This window comes from Passer montanus, unplaced genomic scaffold (assembly GCF_014805655.1).
Source record: "Passer montanus isolate IOZ18808 unplaced genomic scaffold, ASM1480565v1 scaffold14, whole genome shotgun sequence".
In the NCBI taxonomy this organism is placed as follows: Eukaryota; Metazoa; Chordata; class Aves; order Passeriformes; family Passeridae; genus Passer; species Passer montanus.
In genome coordinates, this window is record NW_024360941.1 from 6,878,900 (window position 1) to 6,899,208 (window position 20,309).

The 20,309-nt window shown below is 35.0% G+C and overlaps 1 protein-coding gene across 22 annotated transcripts in view; it reads right to left on the bottom strand.

Moving 5' to 3' along the window:
• Nucleotides 1-300: 300 nt before the first annotated feature.
• The window catches only part of NEK1 (NIMA related kinase 1), a 43,929-nt gene continuing 23,920 nt past the window's right edge, over nucleotides 301-20,309 (bottom strand). For 12 of the 22 annotated variants that reach the window (XM_039700160.1, XM_039700170.1, XM_039700164.1 and 9 more), the window contains 18 exons: nucleotides 19,865-19,967; nucleotides 16,801-16,884; nucleotides 16,182-16,265; nucleotides 15,578-15,670; nucleotides 14,443-14,538; nucleotides 13,786-13,959; nucleotides 12,261-12,329; nucleotides 11,948-12,179; nucleotides 10,729-10,881; nucleotides 9,889-10,071; nucleotides 9,185-9,305; nucleotides 8,900-8,982; nucleotides 8,025-8,242; nucleotides 7,308-7,462; nucleotides 6,251-6,462; nucleotides 4,079-4,212; nucleotides 3,670-3,802; nucleotides 301-1,847 (listed from right to left, as the gene is read on the bottom strand). In XM_039700160.1, the coding sequence (XP_039556094.1) occupies nucleotides 1,834-1,847; nucleotides 3,670-3,802; nucleotides 4,079-4,212; nucleotides 6,251-6,462; nucleotides 7,308-7,462; nucleotides 8,025-8,242; nucleotides 8,900-8,982; nucleotides 9,185-9,305; nucleotides 9,889-10,071; nucleotides 10,729-10,881; nucleotides 11,948-12,179; nucleotides 12,261-12,329; nucleotides 13,786-13,959; nucleotides 14,443-14,538; nucleotides 15,578-15,670; nucleotides 16,182-16,265; nucleotides 16,801-16,884; nucleotides 19,865-19,967 (2,341 nt within the window). In that variant the 3' untranslated portion in view covers nucleotides 301-1,833. Of the gene's footprint in view, nucleotides 1,848-3,669; nucleotides 3,803-4,078; nucleotides 4,213-6,250; nucleotides 6,463-7,307; nucleotides 7,463-8,024; nucleotides 8,243-8,899; nucleotides 8,983-9,184; nucleotides 9,306-9,888; nucleotides 10,072-10,728; nucleotides 10,882-11,947; nucleotides 12,180-12,260; nucleotides 12,330-13,785; nucleotides 13,960-14,442; nucleotides 14,539-15,577; nucleotides 15,671-16,181; nucleotides 16,266-16,800; nucleotides 16,885-19,864; nucleotides 19,968-20,309 lie in introns of those variants that run through there. The other 10 variants (XM_039700181.1, XM_039700162.1, XM_039700168.1 and 7 more) reach the window with 5 other exon arrangements.

The following is a 20,309-nucleotide window of genomic DNA, read 5'->3' on the forward strand; positions in this document are numbered from 1 at the left end:
ATAATTCAGAATCATTATTTAATAGAGTCTTTAGGGTGTATTTGCTAAAAGTCATGAGTGATGCAGCTCATGAGGACCATCTCTCTGAATAGATTATGCAGCAGTGGAAAGTGGAATGGATGAGAAACCTGGTAAAAAGTTTACTGTGGGAAGTTAAGAAAAAGGAAGTAAAGAAGGAAACTGAATGAGAGAAGAAGCAACATAGCCCAGAACCAACACTATTTCCAAGAACTGATCATAGTTTCTCACAAGATGGAATTAGAGGTGTTTATCAAAGAAAAAAGGAATTAAAGAATAATCTATTAAAGGCAATTTTTTATTCTTATTATTAATAATTTTATTCTCACCGCAGATTCCCACAATACTGCTGAACTAGAATAGGTTTGGTATCTGTCTAAAAAAATTTAACCCTTTTCAGTGGGCAAAATTTTAATAATGACACCATAAATCAATTATACAAAAAACATGTACATATTCTGACAGTTTAAATAATAAATATATATATATATAAATATACTGGTTTTTACTTTGTGGAAAAGCAAGTTTTGACAGTTTTAGATTGAGACTGGTTGTAGCTGAAAAAAAAAGAAACCAAACCTATTTTTCTTCAACAGGGCACTTGGAAGTTTGACAGTTCATCAAATTCATAACAAGAGACTTACTGTAATGGATAAACCAGTAAAAATGCAGAGATGATGACTCGAAACAACAGAATCCCTAATGTCTGCCCTGTATAGTACTGCTTCGACACAAGGAACGAGGAAATGTGTGTCAGAAGAAACCTGGTTTTGCTTGTAGGGCGGTGGAAACCAAACTGTACAATACAGGAGCCAGAAGATGTGAAGTATTACACAGCACTTGTGGCTGCAATATTTAATTTTCCCCTGTGGCTGTTGGAGCAATGACTAGAACACTCAAACTTCAAAGGTAAACTGCAAACCCTCCCCTTTTTCAGTTCAACAGTGTAGTACATCATCATTGACCAGATTACAAAATTCAAGAGAGGTAAAGAACTGGGATTTTTGGGAAGGGGAAGAAGAAGCAAAATAAGAAAAAATTTTCAATAGAGTATTCTAGGTCCAAATGGATTTTACAATTCCAACCCCCCCCCCGAGACATTTCAATGATGACTTATGTTCCAGTTTTCCCGAATTAAGAAACACCATCAAAATATTTCAGATGTGACAGAAGCCTTCAGCTTCAAAATACAATAAAAGTGACATGCTTGAACTGGACCACTAGATTAAGATACTATTAAAAAACCATGAGGGTCAATAAAAACAAAGCAATTTCTTTGTGTAGGTGTAAAGAAAAGCTACTTGAAGTATGTAAGCGAATAGCTAGATGTGAGTACTTCCACAACACAGTAATGCTTTCAACCGTTCAACCATACCAGCTATCTGTTCATACGGCAGAAGTTCTGCTTTAATTATAGGTCTCAGTTTTGTATCAGAATATATACAGGTATTTCTTTCTCTGTTTCTTTTGAAATTTGAGAGCTTACAGGTTTGGGGGTTTTTGGTTTGGTTTGTTGAGGTTTTTGGGTTTTGTGGATTTTTTTTGTTGTTGTTGTTTGGTTGGTGTGGGTTTTTTAAAATTTTGGGCACTTAATATTTAAGGAACACAAAGAGATATGCAAATCCACACAAGAGAACTCTAAAGGTATCTCAGTTTAAAAGGCATGTTTTTTCTCTTTTTCATACAATCAACATTCTTTTTTGAAGTCTTGCCTCTCCTGCCCCATGTTACATTCTCCACTACAATTTGTTTTTCAGCTGTGCGGACTTCGGACACCGGTGTGTAGTAAGCACTAAGGAATTTCCTGAGTCAGGTTCATTCATCATTACCTGTACAAAGTAAAAGAAGGGGAGAGCAGTGTGAAAAGGAGAGACACACATTGACACAAGTGAAGCTAGGGTTACAAAACAATCTAAAACCCACAATTTGGTCAGCAATAACACAAGAATACACTAAGTCTGTCACCCATGAGGTAACTGTGACCAAAGCTGCCCTAAAGCACTACACACAAATATTGAACATTGTGTCATCTTGGATTAGTGAATTTAAGATAGTTGCACCTCAAGTGGCCTGCTTCAGTTACAACAATCCTCTTAGGAAAGAGGAACAGAGATTTTCTCCCAACATTTCTTATTTGAAGAGTATAAGGCTGTTGAGACAGAAGCTCACGAAGATCCTTCTATCTGTCACTTGTCCTCTATTCACCCCTATTAGCATAGGACTTTTTAATTCAAGTGTGTGAAATGTACAGAATTACTTTTTCTTATCATTTTTGGACGCTACCACAGATTTGTAAAATACAGAATTAGAACTGAATCAAATAAAAATAGCCACTTGTTAATCAGCATTTTGCCAGATGAAAGTCAGCTCATTTTAATAGGATTCACTCAGACAACAGCTTATAATTTACATGCCAACATTTCAGCAAATTTTCATTTAAGTCTTTTAGTACTAGTTTTAAACTATCCTTAAAGCACAGTAGCAAGCAAAAGAAAATGGTGACACTCTAGTAACCATTTTCTTATAATTTTACATTGCCAGTCTTTTGGGTACTTGAGAAATGGACTACTACAGTGCATCTTTCCACATCTGCCACTAAATCAAGAAATTGTGCCTGAAAAATATTTTTCAGACATTTCTCTGTTGCACTTCTCTAACACAGCATGAAAACAACATGGAAATGATTGTTCTTACCTAGCAGTTCTATATCAGTAGAAAAAAAATGGGGAAAATGTAATTTGGATTAGAATTGAAAAAAAAAACTATTATGCTTTTCTAACTAGTTTTAAGACACTCCCCCAAGTATTCACGTATAAAAGACATAGAAAGCTGTACCCTTACTTGACCTAGCACTACCAATGCAACACATTTAAAAGAATTTAAAAGATGCAGAAAGTACATACTGGTTAACATGCATTAGAATATTTTTTTTTAAATTGAAATGCATTAAAGAGTGATCATTGCACATACTTTTAAAGCCAATACATGATGTTTCTGATTTCTATAAAACTAATTAAAATTTTAGATTTCTTCTTTTTCTCCTCTCCAGTGAAGACTTTCACCATTAGAAATCTAAAAATACATAACTGCAGTTAAGTTATTGACATGAGAGAAATGAAAAAAAAAACCCAAACTATTCCATTACTGATGGTGGTCTGTGTGTTTTTTCAGAAGTGTGACTCTGAAAGATGGAGCAACATCCATCTGCCTTGTAACCTCTGCTAATCTGGGCAGGGCTCCAGGGCAAAATAAATTATTTTCATGTATTACTGAAACACTGAATCAGATAGATGGTACATACAAATCAAGGTCTTCTGAAAAATGTAATTACAGGATAAAGAGCTCCATGAAATTTCTGAAAAGGAGTGATGGTGCAATCTATTGAAAGTAACATTTTTGAAAGCATAGTACTATTTTAGCTAGAAGTTCATTCATTCTTAAGATAAAATTGGTTTTGATTCTGCAAGTTTTGTGCTGAATTTCCTTTCCCCATCTATGAAACTGTTTTACAGAAATTAAATAATTATATTGTACCTTTTGTAGGCCAATTATTGTTACAGTTGACTGTACATACAGTTGACTGTTGCGGTTGACTGCAAATTGTTAAATCAGAATGGTCAGCAAAGTTTTGCCAGGATACACTGAGATTACCTTCTTGGTAGGCTCCATCTGCCATTACCAGATGAAGTATTTTGGCATACAGGTGTTTGTGTTCATTTCCAAGAGCAGTCTGAACTACGGCTGAACAAACATCAATATTTTCATCTTCATCTTCAAGTATAGCCTAGTGGAAAGAACAAACCATGTAGCCAAAGTTAATATGGGTATAAAATTAAATAGTTCAAATCTATTAAATGAAATTCATGGTTAACCCAGATTTTCTCTTTAATCCACTGGCCAGGCATTTTCTCTGATAATATTTTAGTGTGCCAAAACAGATAAAAAAACTATAGAAAAAACCTTTTACTCTAGTTACACAAAGTAATTAGTTAACTGGTACAGCAAACAGTCCTAGGTGCTTGTTTCTTCAAATATTTCCACTTGAGCTTGTTCCACAAACCTTTATTTTCTCATAAACTTCAATTAATTTATCAAAGCCTATTTCCTGCTCCAGGTTATATCTCAACTCTTCTAAATGGCTGAAGATACTATCACATTCTTCACATTCGCTGGCAATCTCTCCATCACTATTATCTAGAAAGAAAGAAAACAACAGTAAAACCCCCTCAGTTCTCCTACATTCTTAATGTTGTTTCTAAATCTCTAAAACAAATATCCTTTAAAAGCAACCAAACAGGTAAGCTCAGGAGCACTAGATGATGTTGGCAGACCTTCTCACAATGTGCAGAAAATAGGAATAGTCCCTTTTTTGAAAAAAATCCTGAATCCCAAATTGGAAGCATTTGGCTATCCCCACTAAATCCCCACTCTGACAATTAGCCATAGGGGTATTCAGCCTGAAGGCAAACTAGGTATGGTCTTAAAGGAGAATTTTAGTTAGCAAAGTAGGTCAAGTTCCATACCACCACTCTATAAATTTCTGAGGTGAAACTCATGAAGGGTTTGGCAGCTGTCCCACACAAGGGAAAGGAGTTCCTTAATGAAGCAGCTGTCATCTAGCAAAAAATGAGGACATGTATGTTACCCATCCATTGCTTTCTGCCCTGAGATGCATCTTGTTCCATGAAGCAAGTCTAAAAAACCCAGTGCTAATATAGCTACAGAGTTCCTTGTTCTTTTATAAGTGCATTTCCTTTGTGTAGCAAATTAAGTATGCCAAGTGGTGGAGTAAGATACCGGAGAGAAATCAAGATCATTTTGCTTATAGGCTTCAGAAACCTTGAAAATAGGTTTGTAATGGTAAAACACGAGGTTAATGTAACAAAAAGAATGTTTTAAAAAATACAAGACAGAATCCCTACGTAAAATTCTATTGTAAAATGCGGGAAAAAATACTTTCTTAAATAAGCATTCAAATTTGGAAAGAACTTGTCTACATGGAAAAACTTCATACATTTCAGAGTGTATAATATCAAACCTTTAACTACTATTACGTGGTAGATCACAGACTTCATGAAGTAGTATTAGAACTCTACTACATACAATTCTTATATATGACTATGTGTAAGGTATAGTCCTGACCAAATCACATCCTTCATTCAAGTATCAACCACCAAATAAATAACAAAGTATCAATAAAATAAAAAGTTGTATATAGGTTAAAAACCCATTAGGTTATTTCTAATCCTCTATTTAACACATAGATCTTGAGCAGATTTTGTCTCAAGTTCTATCTGCTACCCTTTTGCAGGCTGGCCTGCCTTCCTCCCTGCCCCAACAAGGAAACTTGAAATTCTTATGGAATATCTAGAAGGCAGGACTCTGGTATACACTAGCACTTACAACAACTGCAGAATCACAGACACAGTATTGCATGTCATCGGTGTATAACATCAGCACTGCCACAAAATTAAAGACATTAACAAAGTTTATTTCACCTTAAAATAATTATTGGAAGGTATTATTAGATGTTTGATTTGTTGAAAATTTTCTTCAATAAAAATTACACAAAAGCTTTGTTTTAGATAATGATTTTCTGTATCTTTTCATAACTATATTTTTAGTTGCACTTCATTTTACAGCAAGAGTAAAATACTTCAATTTCCACAAGAATTGAAAATACAGAAATGAAACTTCAGGAAGTTGTGCACAGCTAATGCAAAATGCTAAAAGCAGTAATTAATTTCTCTGTCTCACTTTTAGTCTGACTGCATTAATACCTAATTTTGGCTAAGGACAAGGTGAACAATTTCATGTTCCTTGTGATTGCCTGTTAAATTACTTAACTATAATTTAAGCTGAATCCCAGATACTCCAGTCATGTCAATTGCTATTTCTTTTTCACACTTACAGCCATGAATTATTCAAGACCTACAATGCATTCTGTCTTTGATATTGCTTGAAGCCAAGTTTTAGACAATTTAGAGAAAAAGGCCCTTACCATCACTACCCAACATACAGCCAAGCTTTAATTTGCAACATGCAATGTCACTTAGATGTTGACCTTAACATTCAGAAAGTCTGAATATAATCTGATTTTTTTAACCTATGTGTAAAAATTATCTATTAGAGCTTTACTTTGCTATAAGTTAAAGAAGCTAAAATATTATTCTTTATTTGAATTTTTAACATGAATAAATAACTTATAAAACAGGTATAACAGATATTATACCTGACTGCCATTCTTCATTAAGAGCACTTTCACTGCTGGGGTTATTTTCATCTCCTTCATCCAGCTCAGTACCATTTGTTATGCATTCCATGGCATTAGCCTTTAAAGTAGACTCCTCTTCTTCACTCAGTTCCTCACTAGGCTGCTCCCTAAGCAACTGTTCCATTGAATCCCGGAGCTCCTGCAAATCTGTATCTGTCTCTCCAAACATACTAAAGAAATGTGATATAAAGTTTATATAATTAATACTTTGCAAGACAAACCCTATAGAAAGAGCTAATTTCTTTTGTTAGCAGCAAATTGAAAAGGCAGTCTAGATGGAGGGGGAAAAAAAAGAGACACCCTCCACCCTCCTCCCCCAGCTATTTGCGACCTCAGTCCACCATGACTACAGCATTGATACCTTTGTATCATGCAACACACTGGGAATAAACAGATCTCCCCCAGTCTCATATAAAGATAGTAAGTCCTAAATTCAACTTTTTTAGTAAGGTAATTTCAAAATCCTTGTATTTGTGCACTATTATTGAATCCTGGCAAATATAACATTTTCAATACAGATGTGTCTGGAGCAAAATAGAGATCTAGATCTAATCAGTCTCGATACACCAGACTATCAAAGCTGTGGGGAATAGTCAATTCCAGGGTCAGATTTTGAGGGACTTGAATAACATTCTAATTAAACAGTAGAGGATATAAATGAGCAAGATTCCCAGAACACAGAAAGAAAGGAAATAATCAAGAAATTTTAGTTCTGGAAGAGCAATAGCAATCAACTTTGAGTTGCCTGAGCAAAATGCAAGTTGCAGACACCAGACAGAATAACACCTGGGACAGATTTTGGGAAGGAAATTTAGACAGCTATTGTATGCAGTGTACCACATTAGCTTCTCAATTCTCTGGAACAAGACAAAGTAAATGGTGGTTCAATACAAAATTTTTAAAATTTGGGTAAAAAATCCATGCTGGTATAGTGTGCATAACAGTTAGTATCTAACCAAAAACATTTTTGAACTAAGATGCCTGTTAAAATACTTGATAAAATTGATACACTCACGTGTCCTCAGAGTCAGAGGGTCCTTCTTTGGCTTGCTCATCTTCTGTGTCATCTGTTTCAAGATTATGTTGATGCTGCACATCCGCTACACTGGGAACATCAACTAAAGTTCTGTACAGTTTGTAAAGATCTGGGAGTGAACATGTTCTCAACATCTACAAAGGCAATAGAAAGCTTGATTGGTAACAATGTTAAAGACAGCTTGAGTTTACAAAATACTTTAAAATGAGATTTCACTGTTCTTCAGGCTTCCTACTTCACAGCCAGAAGCTGTGCTAGTAGATTAGATCCTACAGGAAAAAATCACTTGGTTGGCAGAAATGACAAGATACCTTTGCTGCCCTGTTAGGTAATTGTTTATGATGGCAAGGTAGTGATAACTCTAAAAGACTGCACAAAAGGGAGAAAGCAGATAAGGCAAGTTAGGAATGTCTTCATGAACTCCCTCAGTAATGTCTCAGAAAAAGAGTGGAATTCCTCCACAAACACCTGGAACATAGAATGTTGGATGGTGAAACCAGAGACTTTCACTGCTGCATGAGACTTGCTGATACCATGAGCACAGTGCAGTTGAACTACAGGGCAGACATAGCTTGAGAAATAAAAACACCTGCTGAAAGAGTTGTGCCATCTTTCTGGCCTCATTCAACTTCAATAACAAGGTAAGAATAATACTAGAGAACAAAAAAGTATTTATTTTCCGTTATTTAAACTTGCCTTTGGGTCGTTTGCATCAAAAAGTCCTGTAGAAAGTCCAATCAACAATGAACTTTTGCCTTTATTTCTTGCTGGTGATATGGAACGTGAACGAGGTACAGGAGACTCTTCCTGTGAAGACTGAGCTGACAGAACTGGTGAGGCTGTTGGTACAGCTGTGGGCTGTATTACCCTCTGGAATAAGGGTTCAGCTTGCTGAGAGACACTGGAACAAGTTTCTGATGTGGTAAAAGAAAGTCTGTTACAAACCTAAACAGATTAAAACCCCAAGATACTTAAAAAATAACTGCTGTGAATATACCTAACTAATTTCTCTTACACAATTTAAGGGAAACGTAGATAGCACTTTAAAACTATCAAAATATTTGTGATCATTTTATCAAATGCAATTGCAATGTCAAATCTTCCCATTTGAACTTGTGGACAACATACAACCCTCAGCTCTGTTCTCAAGCCTCTGTTTTCTCATTATCCAGTCCATGTCTGATACTGTGGCATCCATTTTCACCCATTGCTTATCACCTTATACTAGATCTCTTTGAAGTTATATCAATATATTTTGCCCAAACAGGAGGAAAAACCTATCCAGTTTGCTGAAGCCACCTTAACTAGATGCAAGAGTATCACCAATGATACTTGACAGTATTGACAATGTTTTTTCTGAAGTTACCTCCCATACCTCCAAGAACAAGCAATTCTTCTACGCAATAAAGATGAAAGATTGTCATTAGCACCCACTTGAAACATTGAGCTGCAGCTTAGTATTAATTTGAAATGTGTATAAACAAAGCAACACTTCTATTAAGTAAATAATCAGATCTCATAACATCCTAAATAGTCATGTGAAAAAGCTGTAACATCAGACTGGCACTGACCTGCTGGAGCTTCCTTTTGTGGTTGCACCTTGTTGAGTGCTTCTTTTTCTAAAGCTGCCTCATTCATTCCGTCATGTTGTGCCCTATTGTAACACATCACATCAAGAGGAAATGCCATGTAAAAGATGGTCATTAGTCTAATGAAGTCATCAAATGCAGTAAAACTAACACAGCAGCAAGCAATGAGGCTTTAGCTAAGTATAATTTTAACTGACATGTCCAAATAAAACTCAGTTAAGGCTCAGTTGTTTGAACTGGAGAGAGAGGTCAGAACAGAGTACTTACTCATCCTCTTTCTCTTTTACCCACACTTCATTAACAGTGCTAGGAAATTCCTTATTCTCCTTACTCTGGTGCATTTTATCTTCCATTTCTTCCAGCACCTCTGCTTCCAAATCATCAGGCTCTAAAATGGAGAGTCATTTACCTTATTAAAAATTAATTCCAATTAAGCAAAAAGATGGGGAAATACACATTTTAAGATTATACTTAAATCCTTCAGCTTTAATTATTTTCCGCATTTTGCAAAAACAGCAGAAGTTTTTTAATCCCAGAGCTAAAAATTTTGGTTTTTTTCTGATACCAGAAGAGTATCTTAAAGTGTCAATGAACTATGTTCTCTAAAAACCCCAGTAACATGCCCCCAGAGATCAAAAGGATGCTGGTATCACATAGGAGAAAAGATTCCAGCACAATTGATGGGGAGAAACAAACCAAAACCCCTTCAAAAAAATGTGAAGCACTTTAGAATTCTACTTGTACTCTAAAAGTTTTCTACAAGCACACAAAAAATGTTTCTGGAAATCTACTAAATACATTACTGAATCAGATTACAACACAGGCATAGAAAGCACCTGGTCCTACCTAAAATGTGTTATTAAATACCTGCACATTACTTATGGGAAGATATAAAAGTACACAGGATAGTTGCTTCACATTTTGCATTCAATAATCAGATTTTAAGTAGAATTACAGACAAAATGAGTTACCATCCAGCATAATAGCCTTGCTCTGCACCAGAGGGGGTCCAGTTCTTTGAGATTCTTCTGGTACAGTCATGACAGACTTTGTGACACCAACTGGTACTGCAGACTGAGCTCCATTGGGAGAAAAAGCCTTCTCTTCCTTCTCTGATGAAGACTGATGATCTCCTTCAAGAAGTTCTGCAGTACCTAACAGAAAATGATTCTATTATTTAAACAGTGCTTCACCGTATTTGGATAATAAACTACAATGTGGCCAATAAGGTAAGTTGGGAATTTTTGTTTCTTTAAAGGAAAGCAGGAGGAAAAAAATTGCATGCTTTTAGTACAACTATATAAAGAAGAAAGCTGGAAATATGAAAATCTTAATTTCTTATGTTACATTATCATTAGTACAAGTTTATATTTGGAATAAATGTAAGTCCTTTTTTCCTTAGAAAGAACTAAGGGCAGGAGTTGACCAGGGGAAGAAAAAAAAAATCAACTGATATGGTTAAGTCACATGCTGCCAACAAAGTTAGAGGAAGCATCTAATACAATGTTCAGATGATGACATCCTTTCGAAAAATAGGATTGTTTCTATTAAAAGGCAAAATTTAAGACTTTTCAGCAAAATGAAGATCCTTTCCTTTCAGCACACCCTGGTTAATTTCTTACCACTTCACTGAGTTTGAAATATTTTGGTGTCCTCCAGTATCAGCTTGTGCTTACATTCAGAACTGAGGCAACACCCAGAAGTAGAAAGCAAGAGAGAATATAAGAATATGCTTCTATTACTTCAAAATTTTTCTCAGTAGATAAACTGTGACTACACTTGCAGTGCAGATAATTACCCACTGTGCTTACCATTTATCTCATCTTGTTCCTCAAGGATGTCAGTTTGCAGCTGCAGCTCTGCTTCTCCTAGGATCCTCAGAACTGAATCAGTTGGGCTTTTGCCCCAGACTTTCCTGTGAGGTTCACTCACATCTAACTTAATTACTTCTCCCAGAGTTTGACCTGTTTGGACACAAACACAAATATAAAAATTGTTCTACATTAGAAATTTTTATTCATTTTCTGTATAATAAATAATCAAACAACCTCCACAAAACTTAAAGCTAAAATGGTGACAAAGCAAGAATTCCTGTCACCTCACCCTAAATCAGACAGCCTAAAGACTGTGCTTATCTGGAGTTTTTCTTCTGCCAATTCCAATCAATAACAGAGTTATTCAATACCAGTTGACCTATTCAACTTAACAGCAGCAGCTCCTTTCAGAAATTCAGGCATTCCAAAAGAAAGCAGGATGAAGAATGTTTAACATTGGCATGGAATGGTCTTGAGCTTTACTTAAAATGGTTAACTAGAAAGTTTCTTGTCTTGCTCTCCCCTGTGACATTTATTTCTGTTAATTCTCCCTCCAAGGAAAATGGGGTACAAAGCGACAGAGTAAAAATTTTCTTGATTCTAGTACTATAAAACTATGCAAAGATGCAAGTCTGTCACATTCTCAATGATTATTTCTTTCTACAATGTGAAACAGACTTTTATTAGTAAGATATACTGAAACCAGGAAAAAGGGGTTTCAGCCAAAAGACCAGAGAAGGAAAGTGGAAAATCGGGAATAACAATCTTGATTTAAGAAAGGAAAACAGCAAGAAAGGCTTAACAGAAGTTACATATCTAAATCCAGAAAAACCCTCAGATTTTTTTTTGCTACTGATAACACAACAGGATTTTCAAGTTAAATAAGAAACTTTCATATATTTTAAAAACTTTTTATTCTTTCTGTTAAATTAGTGTCTATTTAAAAGACATGAAGAAAATAACCACTCTTTTAATTAGGTAACTGTTTGTTGTTGAAATGATGAAATTATTTATTGAACCTCCTGCAGGCTGTTTAACTAGTCAGCTTGTGCCATATTCCTTATTTAAGGGAGTACATAACCACCCATTTTTAGAAGTGCATGGCATGTAACTGATAACAAGGTGATAATAATAAAGAGTACTTGCTTTATAAAAACACACACTACACATGGCAAACTGATTTACTAATACCACGGTGACAAAAAAAAGAACTTACACTCTGCTCCAGAGAAAGAATCTTCCATCGACAGCTGAGCTAGAGGAACAACCAGCTCAGATGCCCCAGATTCCCATTTTTTGCGATCTCCCAGCAGTGGCTGATCACCTTGTTGTTCCTTACCATCTTCAGATCCAGCTGATTCAGAGGTATTTTTACCCTCCTTTTTTCCTTTCTCATCTTCTTGAGCTTTAAGATTTTGATTTAATCTTCTCAGAATTTCTCGCTTACTCTGAAAGAAGGACCAACATACGTATTAAAATAGCGCCTTTCTTGAAAGGATACCTAAATGACACTATATAATTTGACATACTTGTATTGCAAAATCTGGCTTTTTTAATTCCTCCTCAGACTCCTGGACAGCAGTTATTACATGTTCATCCTTTAAGTCCCAGAAGCATGAAATAGAAAGTAGAAGAACATGTCAGAAAAAAATTATCTTGAGAATAGTAGTAGACATAATAAAACCTTTCCAATGACAACTGCAGGTAGACTGAAACCGAATTCTTGATTATTCTGTGTTATTGTCTCTCAAAGACAGAATTTCAAGGGCACCTTCCATTTTTGAACCAATCACTATCTAAAAGTGATGAGCAAGTGAATCACTCAATTTAAACAGACAAATGAGACTTTACAGGACGAAACATGTAGAGATAAAGCCAGATACGACCTCTACCACAAGATAACACCGAATTCCTTTGCTACAAATGAGCAATTCTACAAGAGAACCAAAAAAGTGGCAAGCACATAGTCAAGAATAATTTATGAAGAAAAAAAAGAAGGGAAAAGAGACAAATTTAGTGACATGTAAATAAGCCAACTACATATTGACGGCAAAAACGTAGAATTTATAATCTGTGTACAAGGCTTGTATTCTCCAATTCCAATTGCTCTGTGTGCTGTTTTTTTAGTCTGTTATAGTCACTGTCTTGCATTACTGTGAGACAAACTGTCCACATGGAAAAATATGCTTTATTAAAAAATATCACTTCTTTTTCCAGCTATCAACTGATGTCTTTCAGTGTATAACATTTTATATTTTATATATATTCTTTAGTGTAAGTTTTGCTCTATTCCCATAGCTATAGCCTTCAGAGTTAAATACAGTATGAAGTACCACACTACACTGAAATTTAGAAGCAGTTTAGGCAAATGTACAAAAGTTAGCATTCAAATTAACACAGATTGTGTTAAAATTTTAAACTGTACAAGGTTACACCCATCTGCTCAGTTTCACAATTGTAACATAAAGCAGTTGAGGTAAACATGTAAGTATTCACAATATCAGGACCGAGAACGTGCAGAATAGAAATTCAGATGCTCTTTTAGACAACAAGAAGAGACAGCAATAACAGATTCAAGAATCTTGAGCTTTGTCTTCCCTGTAATATTCAGCACATTCAAGCTCACTAAAAACAATCAATCATTATACAACATAGTCCTATCATTCAAAATTTATCTGCTCATTTCCACCAAGTAACCAACTCATTAATTCCTCTCTTCAAGGGGCTGACGAAAATGCTGGAAGTTGATGTCTTCTTTGACTGAACGTAACTGCCCTGATCAAAATGGAAACTGCCACTTAGGGTTCATCATAACCTATTTTGCTCAAAACATGAATTTCAGTTTCAGCATACAGATGTGTTTCAACACCTTCCAAGCTTAGGTTTCTTTTTATTTTTTTTTTAATTCCTTTATTTCTTTTCCCTAATTAGAAACAACAAACAGCCTTAACAATTTTTTTCTAGCTAACCTAACCTATTTTCTCTAAACATTCTCTTTCCAGTCAGTATTTATTGCCTTTCCATTCATTTTACCCTCATCACGAAAGTACCTACCACACCCACTTCCTTCAAAGCAGAAGTCATGGAGATGACAGGTACACCAGGCTTCACTGGAAGTTGTGGCTTAGGAAGAGCTGCCCCAGACTCTTGTAGTCCATTCATAGGATTATGCTCTGTAGCTTCCACATGAAAAGGCACGTTAGGATTCTTTACCCCTTTTGCAATCAGCTGTACAGATGCAACAAAAAAAAAATTAAAAATTTCTATCAAGACTTCACACATTAAACACAGTATTATTAGGCTCATGTAATCCTTACAAAACGACAATAATGCCACACATTCAAACAAAGGACAACTGCCCACTGCATGTCAGTTTGTCAGCTTCACATCCCGCTTTTTCAACTCATAATATTATTAGCTGGACTTGTTCCATAGCACACACAAGTAAAAGAAAATAAAGTAAGTTTTGGTCATTAAGAGATGATTAATAAGATAGTTGGGGTGATCCTAATGATTCTTAGGTATGATGTTCAGAAGTCTTCCTGCAAGCATACCTAAGATTAGGCTTCTAATTAGGGAATTCTGATTGACACAAGATACTCTCTCCAATTTCAGAACTACTTGTCTTGAAAAATCACAGTATAGAATTTTATTTATACAAAGATATGGCTCTACAAATTTTGACTGCGTGTAACAGATTTATTTTCTTACATGTTCTTCCCAGGCTCTTTTCTCTCTTTCATATGCTTCCTTTCTCTTTCTCTCCAACTGCTCCTTCAGAACTGCTGCACGAGCATTTGCTTGGGCCTACAGTAAACAAGCAAAAAAAGATCAACTTAAAATCCTCAGCAGCCTATTTCATGGAACATTTTAAGATGAAATATTCTTGATTACTCATCTCCCTTTCTCTCACTACTGTATAGACTGTGAAAGAAGGACTCCACTGACAAAATCACCACACATGTATAATAACTGATCATCTATGTTGAAATGTTGTCAGCTCCTCAAAATTTAATTGCAGTTCTTGATTTGCATGGTTGTATTTTTAGTGTACATAGTAATCTTAAACAGACTACTGTAAAATTAGAAACTCTACTTAAAATTATCTTTGAAGACAAATGCATTAATCAAAAAATATTAAATATTCAGTTTAAATTTTACCAACTTACACACAAAAAGCTTCACTTGCTGTTGCACTTCTAGTTTTCAGGTTAGGCATAAGGTTAGCTTGTTTTTACACTGTACTTTACAGATAGTGGGGGGGAACATCATAGAATAGATAAGAGTAATATTTGCTATGTACAGTATCGTGAACTAGTTATTGATATAAAAACACCACTTGGAATAAAGTTCTAATTAAACACTGTATTTCTATGAAATGCATCTGTTTAAAATGTAATTCATCAGGGTTATATAACTCACATTCCAATCCACACATAACCCATGTCAGCCCATTTAAGGAGTTTTGCCTTCCTTTATTCTTTAACTAAAATAAAGGTGTTGTCTAAGGTACATCTTCCTCACCCTTTTCAGTCTCAAATGCTGTTTTAGTTATACCAAATTGCCATTAGGACTAAAGCTATCCTAGAGATAAATCTCAAAGACTGGGATAGGGAAAATCCTTGACTTGCAAGGATAGACTACACTATGTTTCAATATGTTTTAAAATTACCAAGATAAAGCAGCTGAACAGAGTTGTTTGCTCTATACAGTTAAACTCCTCCCATTCCCCTTGTAGTGGATACATGAACAAACTATTGATAACAAAATTAAATATAAGAAAATTCATGAGATATAAAACATATTTGACAACAGTAACTTCCATCTTCTCCCACTCTACACTTACCTTCTGCGTTTCTATCTTCTTGCGTTTCAGTTCTGCTTCCTCACTAGAGTCCTGTCCATCAGAACTGGCAGATTCATTCTGCAAAGTAAAAGTCTTCATGGAATTATCATCATGTTTCTAAAAGCTGAGTGATATGAGTGCCTAGTCAGAATATTTTAAACGACTATATAACTAACATGGATCAATTTCACTAACTCCTCGCTTAAATCCAAAGTCTACTTGAACAGAGCTTCATCTTTGAGATCAGTGGGGGTTTTGTTTATATGTTTGTTTTTTCAGGAAGGACTGGTTTTAAAAGATGTGAAGCTTTAATAAGTCAGGAAAAAAGTAATGTGCCTCTTGTTGCAAGGAAAGTAGCCTACAATGCTGGGCTCTCACCTGCCACCCCTCATCACTGCTCCATATTCTGCAGGTGAGGTACCCAAGAAAGGTTTGATACTCTAGAATTCCAGTTTTTTAATATATATATATACACATACATATATATATGCTGTCTAAAACATATGTCTATATAAAACCGCCTAAAACAAAGTCTTCCACCAGGGGTAAAAGAACAGACCACACACTCAACTTGAGAAGTATTTAAGATTATTTTCAAACCAACCTTATCTCCACGAAGTTTTGCTCTGATCTGTTGACGTTCATTAAAGTTTTGTAGCCGGATCTGTCTCAATCTTGCCAAATATTCCTAATGCAAAGAAATGAAACAAGCTTCAGCTCTATGGAAACTCTCTCCAGTATGGTTAACTTAAAATATATCAGACACCACAAGGAAATAAAATGAGTGAATCACCGCCCAACATTATTGTTACCACTTCACTAGCATACACTAATCTCCAGAAAAATTCTCACATAATTAACATGAAGAAAATTGGAATGTATGTTTATTGGTGTTAATTATAACTACATTTTACATTACTGAAAGCTAGGAAAGGTTGCATTTATCAAAACAGGATTAGGATACAGCTATACCTATGTGTATCAAATTCAAGAACCTCTCCAACAGATTGATGTAAGCAACTATTATTTTGATTATTTTAAAAACAAAAACAATTAAACACACCCAAACTTTAGTACATGAACAGTAAATTATTTCCTAGGAATTAAGGAAGTCCTTTAGTTTTGTTACACAGATGGAACCATGCAGGGAAACTGGGCACAATCAAGGTCAAAACAGTGCTATTTTTGTGATGAGCAAAGTGGCAAACATGCAGCAAGCATACCTCTTCCTCCTTGTTTCTGGATTTCCTTCCTCTTGCAGAAATGGACCTGCCTCCATAGGTATCTGCCAGGTTTTGCAGTGTACCCTGTTTGCCATTTAATGGTATCAAATTTAAGGTGGCTGGGGCAGTAAAATTATCTGCTTTATGCAATAACTGTTCACTTCTAAGAAACCAATCAAAGATCTGCAGATGTTCTGAAGTTAACCAAAAAGCCTTTTTCACTCACATGAAACATATGACAGCAGTAACTAAAAATTCTGAGCAGCCAAAGAGAGACATAAGAGCTCTAAGAATATAGTTGCCTTCTCTCTTCAATTCTGGTTTTCTCATGGTATAGAAAATTTAGGTTAGAAAACCTAAATTGTGATGGGTATGAGCTTACTACATCTGGATTATATAAAAATGTTGGCACAGGGTTGGGATTTCTGCCATTGCTGAGTTAAGCCTAAAATAGAAAGTGGAATCTTTTTACGTTCTTAGATTAAGCTTTCTTAACAATGATGACTCAAAAATCTAATAAAGCACTTAAATACACTCATTACACCTAACAAGCTGTGCTAAATGTCTAATACACACGCAGTGTACAGACTTGGTTCACGTGATGTAGTCTGTGACTTGTCACCAAAAGGATTTCAACCTTTAAGAAGTTCTGTATAGAACAGTACAAGAATCATTTAACTTCATGTTTTCTGCTTTGATTAAAATCAAGAACACTTGAATTATTTTACTAATGACACACCACAATTTTTTTTCTGAACATATTAAAAATACTTTGATTTGTTAGTGCAATATACAATAAAGATAGCAAGCACACATACATGTGATAGACCTTCTGCTTTATAAAATGCCTGGGGCTTTGGCTTTCTCAAGCTTGTGTATAGAGAATCATCAGTAAGTAAAAAACCTCACTCCAGTGAGGTTATTGACTGAATACAAATATTCTGTTAAATAATCTCTCAGACTGAGAAAAATTAATAGCTCAAGGAAATAGCACACTACTACACTTCAGTGGTTTAGTAACCAGGAGATCAGAGAACAAATTAAAGGAATTTTGTGGAAGACTAGTTCCTATACATTCATAATGCTCAAGCTGAAACCATGAATGCTGGTTTCAGCTTGAGCATTAAGCTATACAAAATGTAAAAAACTATTTTTCATATTCATATTTTCAGAAAATATTTGGGTTTATTTTTAACTTTTTAATTAATGTTCCTGAGCTTTACAAAAGCTTACTGGCACTATTGAAGGAATTTCTTGTTCTTATTCTAGCATTGAAGTTATTTTAGGTATTTCCATCACTGATGGCGATTTATATCACTGCTCTTAAGAAAGAAACTGGAAGCAAGATTTTTGAGAACTGATTTTCTTTGTAGATTGTTAATTTTACTCATCTGCCTACATTACATTTTCAAAGACCAGGACTCATATTTTGCAATGCCACACAGCTACAGTGAAGTAGCAAATTAGGTCAGCAGCTGTCTTAAAAAACATACGTCTGAAAGTACTATCGACCCAACTACTGAGTCAAATTTAGATTGTCAGTTGAAAATTAAAATTGACAGCAATTATATTTTATAGATGCTGGGTAAATTAGTGCCAGTCATCAGACAAAAGGCCGACTATTAGCTGATGATTTCGCCTTTCAGATCAACATTGTCCAAACAACAATCCCATCCCTATATGAGAACAACTGCCAGCTAGTCAAATTATTTTCCTGTACAAATAGAAAGAAGCTGTTGATAACTTCCACTTTCAATGACAAATCCAGAAATGGACTTGGTACTCTGGCTTCAAGTTATAAGTCTTAAACATCTGGAAGTTACTTTTTTAATTGTTCAGTAACCTACCTGTTTTATTATGGGAACCATCTAAGATTGAAATATTTAGGCTTATTGAACACATTAGAGAAAAATGAAAAAATTAACATGAATAGTTTGGTATCTTAAATTAACCGATCTCATAAATTCATATCAACGCCAACAAAGTCAAGAACAAAATGGAAGCAGTACTGGTACTGCTAACAACTTTCCAAGAAGACATGGTACTAACAACGACTTCTCCAAGAATAGGTAGTGACAAGAATTGCCTTTTTTTTTTTTCCAAAATTATTTGCTGGTCTTGAAGGTTTTAAAAAACAGAGCCATAGTTTTAGAGAGGAAGACTCATATTTTACAACATAGTTACTATTCTAAGGATACTTCACTATGAAAGCAGTTAATCAAAGCATGCAAAAATTGCTTACTGTAAGTGAAATAATCCCTTTCCTTAAGACCTGGCTTTAAATCATAACCTGATTATAAGGTATAACTCAGAAGATGCTGCTATAAATCTGCAGTTGGTCTCATCTCGCTGCTATTCCAGCACAGTCAGTATCAGTTCAATTTCAGCAGCTGACATTGTCACTGAATTGCATATGAATAGTGTGAACAACCACTCAAAAAGTAAAACCCTCCATGTTATCAAAACACATAGTCATTTCCAATATATGTTTTAAACAAACTTTCTAAAGGAATACTGAATTTAGAACCATAAGCATAAAGAACATTTTATGACACTATCTTCTACGTAATTTTTAAAGAGTAAAGGTTTTATAAGAATCAACATTGACAGATATAGATGACTTTATAATACCTTCTCAATATGCAGAATGTGTTTTCCTAGCATGCACCACTATGTCTGATCATTAGCTGTATCAGTTTAATCAAACTATTTTCAGTTCAAGCTACTGTATAACACAAACTTTAATTTTAACCAAGGCTCCAAAGTATAAACGGAAAAAAAACCCGTAAATGAATCTTTTAAAATTGACAATAGCAGGTTAGACACATGCAAACAAAGATAATTTCCTTTGTTAATAAGCTTGAAGTAATGAGAAATCTACTGTATGATTATGTTCCATTTTATTAAAATTAGCAACAAAATGCAGAAAACTCATCTCCCATTCTCTCTGTTTTTTTCAACACTTAAGGAAAATATTTAGTCAGCATTTCACTTAGGATGCTACTTCAAAGATTCACAAAGCATGCTGAAACAGTAATACACACAGGAAGACCAGATTTCATACCATGTGTCCCTGAGCTCGAGCTTTGTTTTCCATGGCTTCTCTCTTTCGTTGCCAGAATTCTTCAACTTGCTTTGCTCTATCTCCAGCTATCCATCCTTTTTGCCTGAGTGATTTCAATACAGCAAGATGAAAGTCTCTGAAATATGACACTGTAAACACCACCACCCCCACTGTCCTCACCCCCCACACTTATTCTAACTAGAACACACTGTGGAAAAAAGTAACTTTATATGAGCAAGACATCTTCAAAAAACGCCTTTCATCAGCCAAAATACAAGTCACATTTCCACAAAATGGAGGAAAATAGGCTTAATAAAAGTGAGAGGAACTATTAAAAAATAAATCCAAACCACTGTATTGTTCCAGATTCTTGTCATTGAAAGAAAAATTAATGTCAAAACACAATCTTGGTGTGATTGTTTCTGGAAGTGTCTCAGCTTGTTTC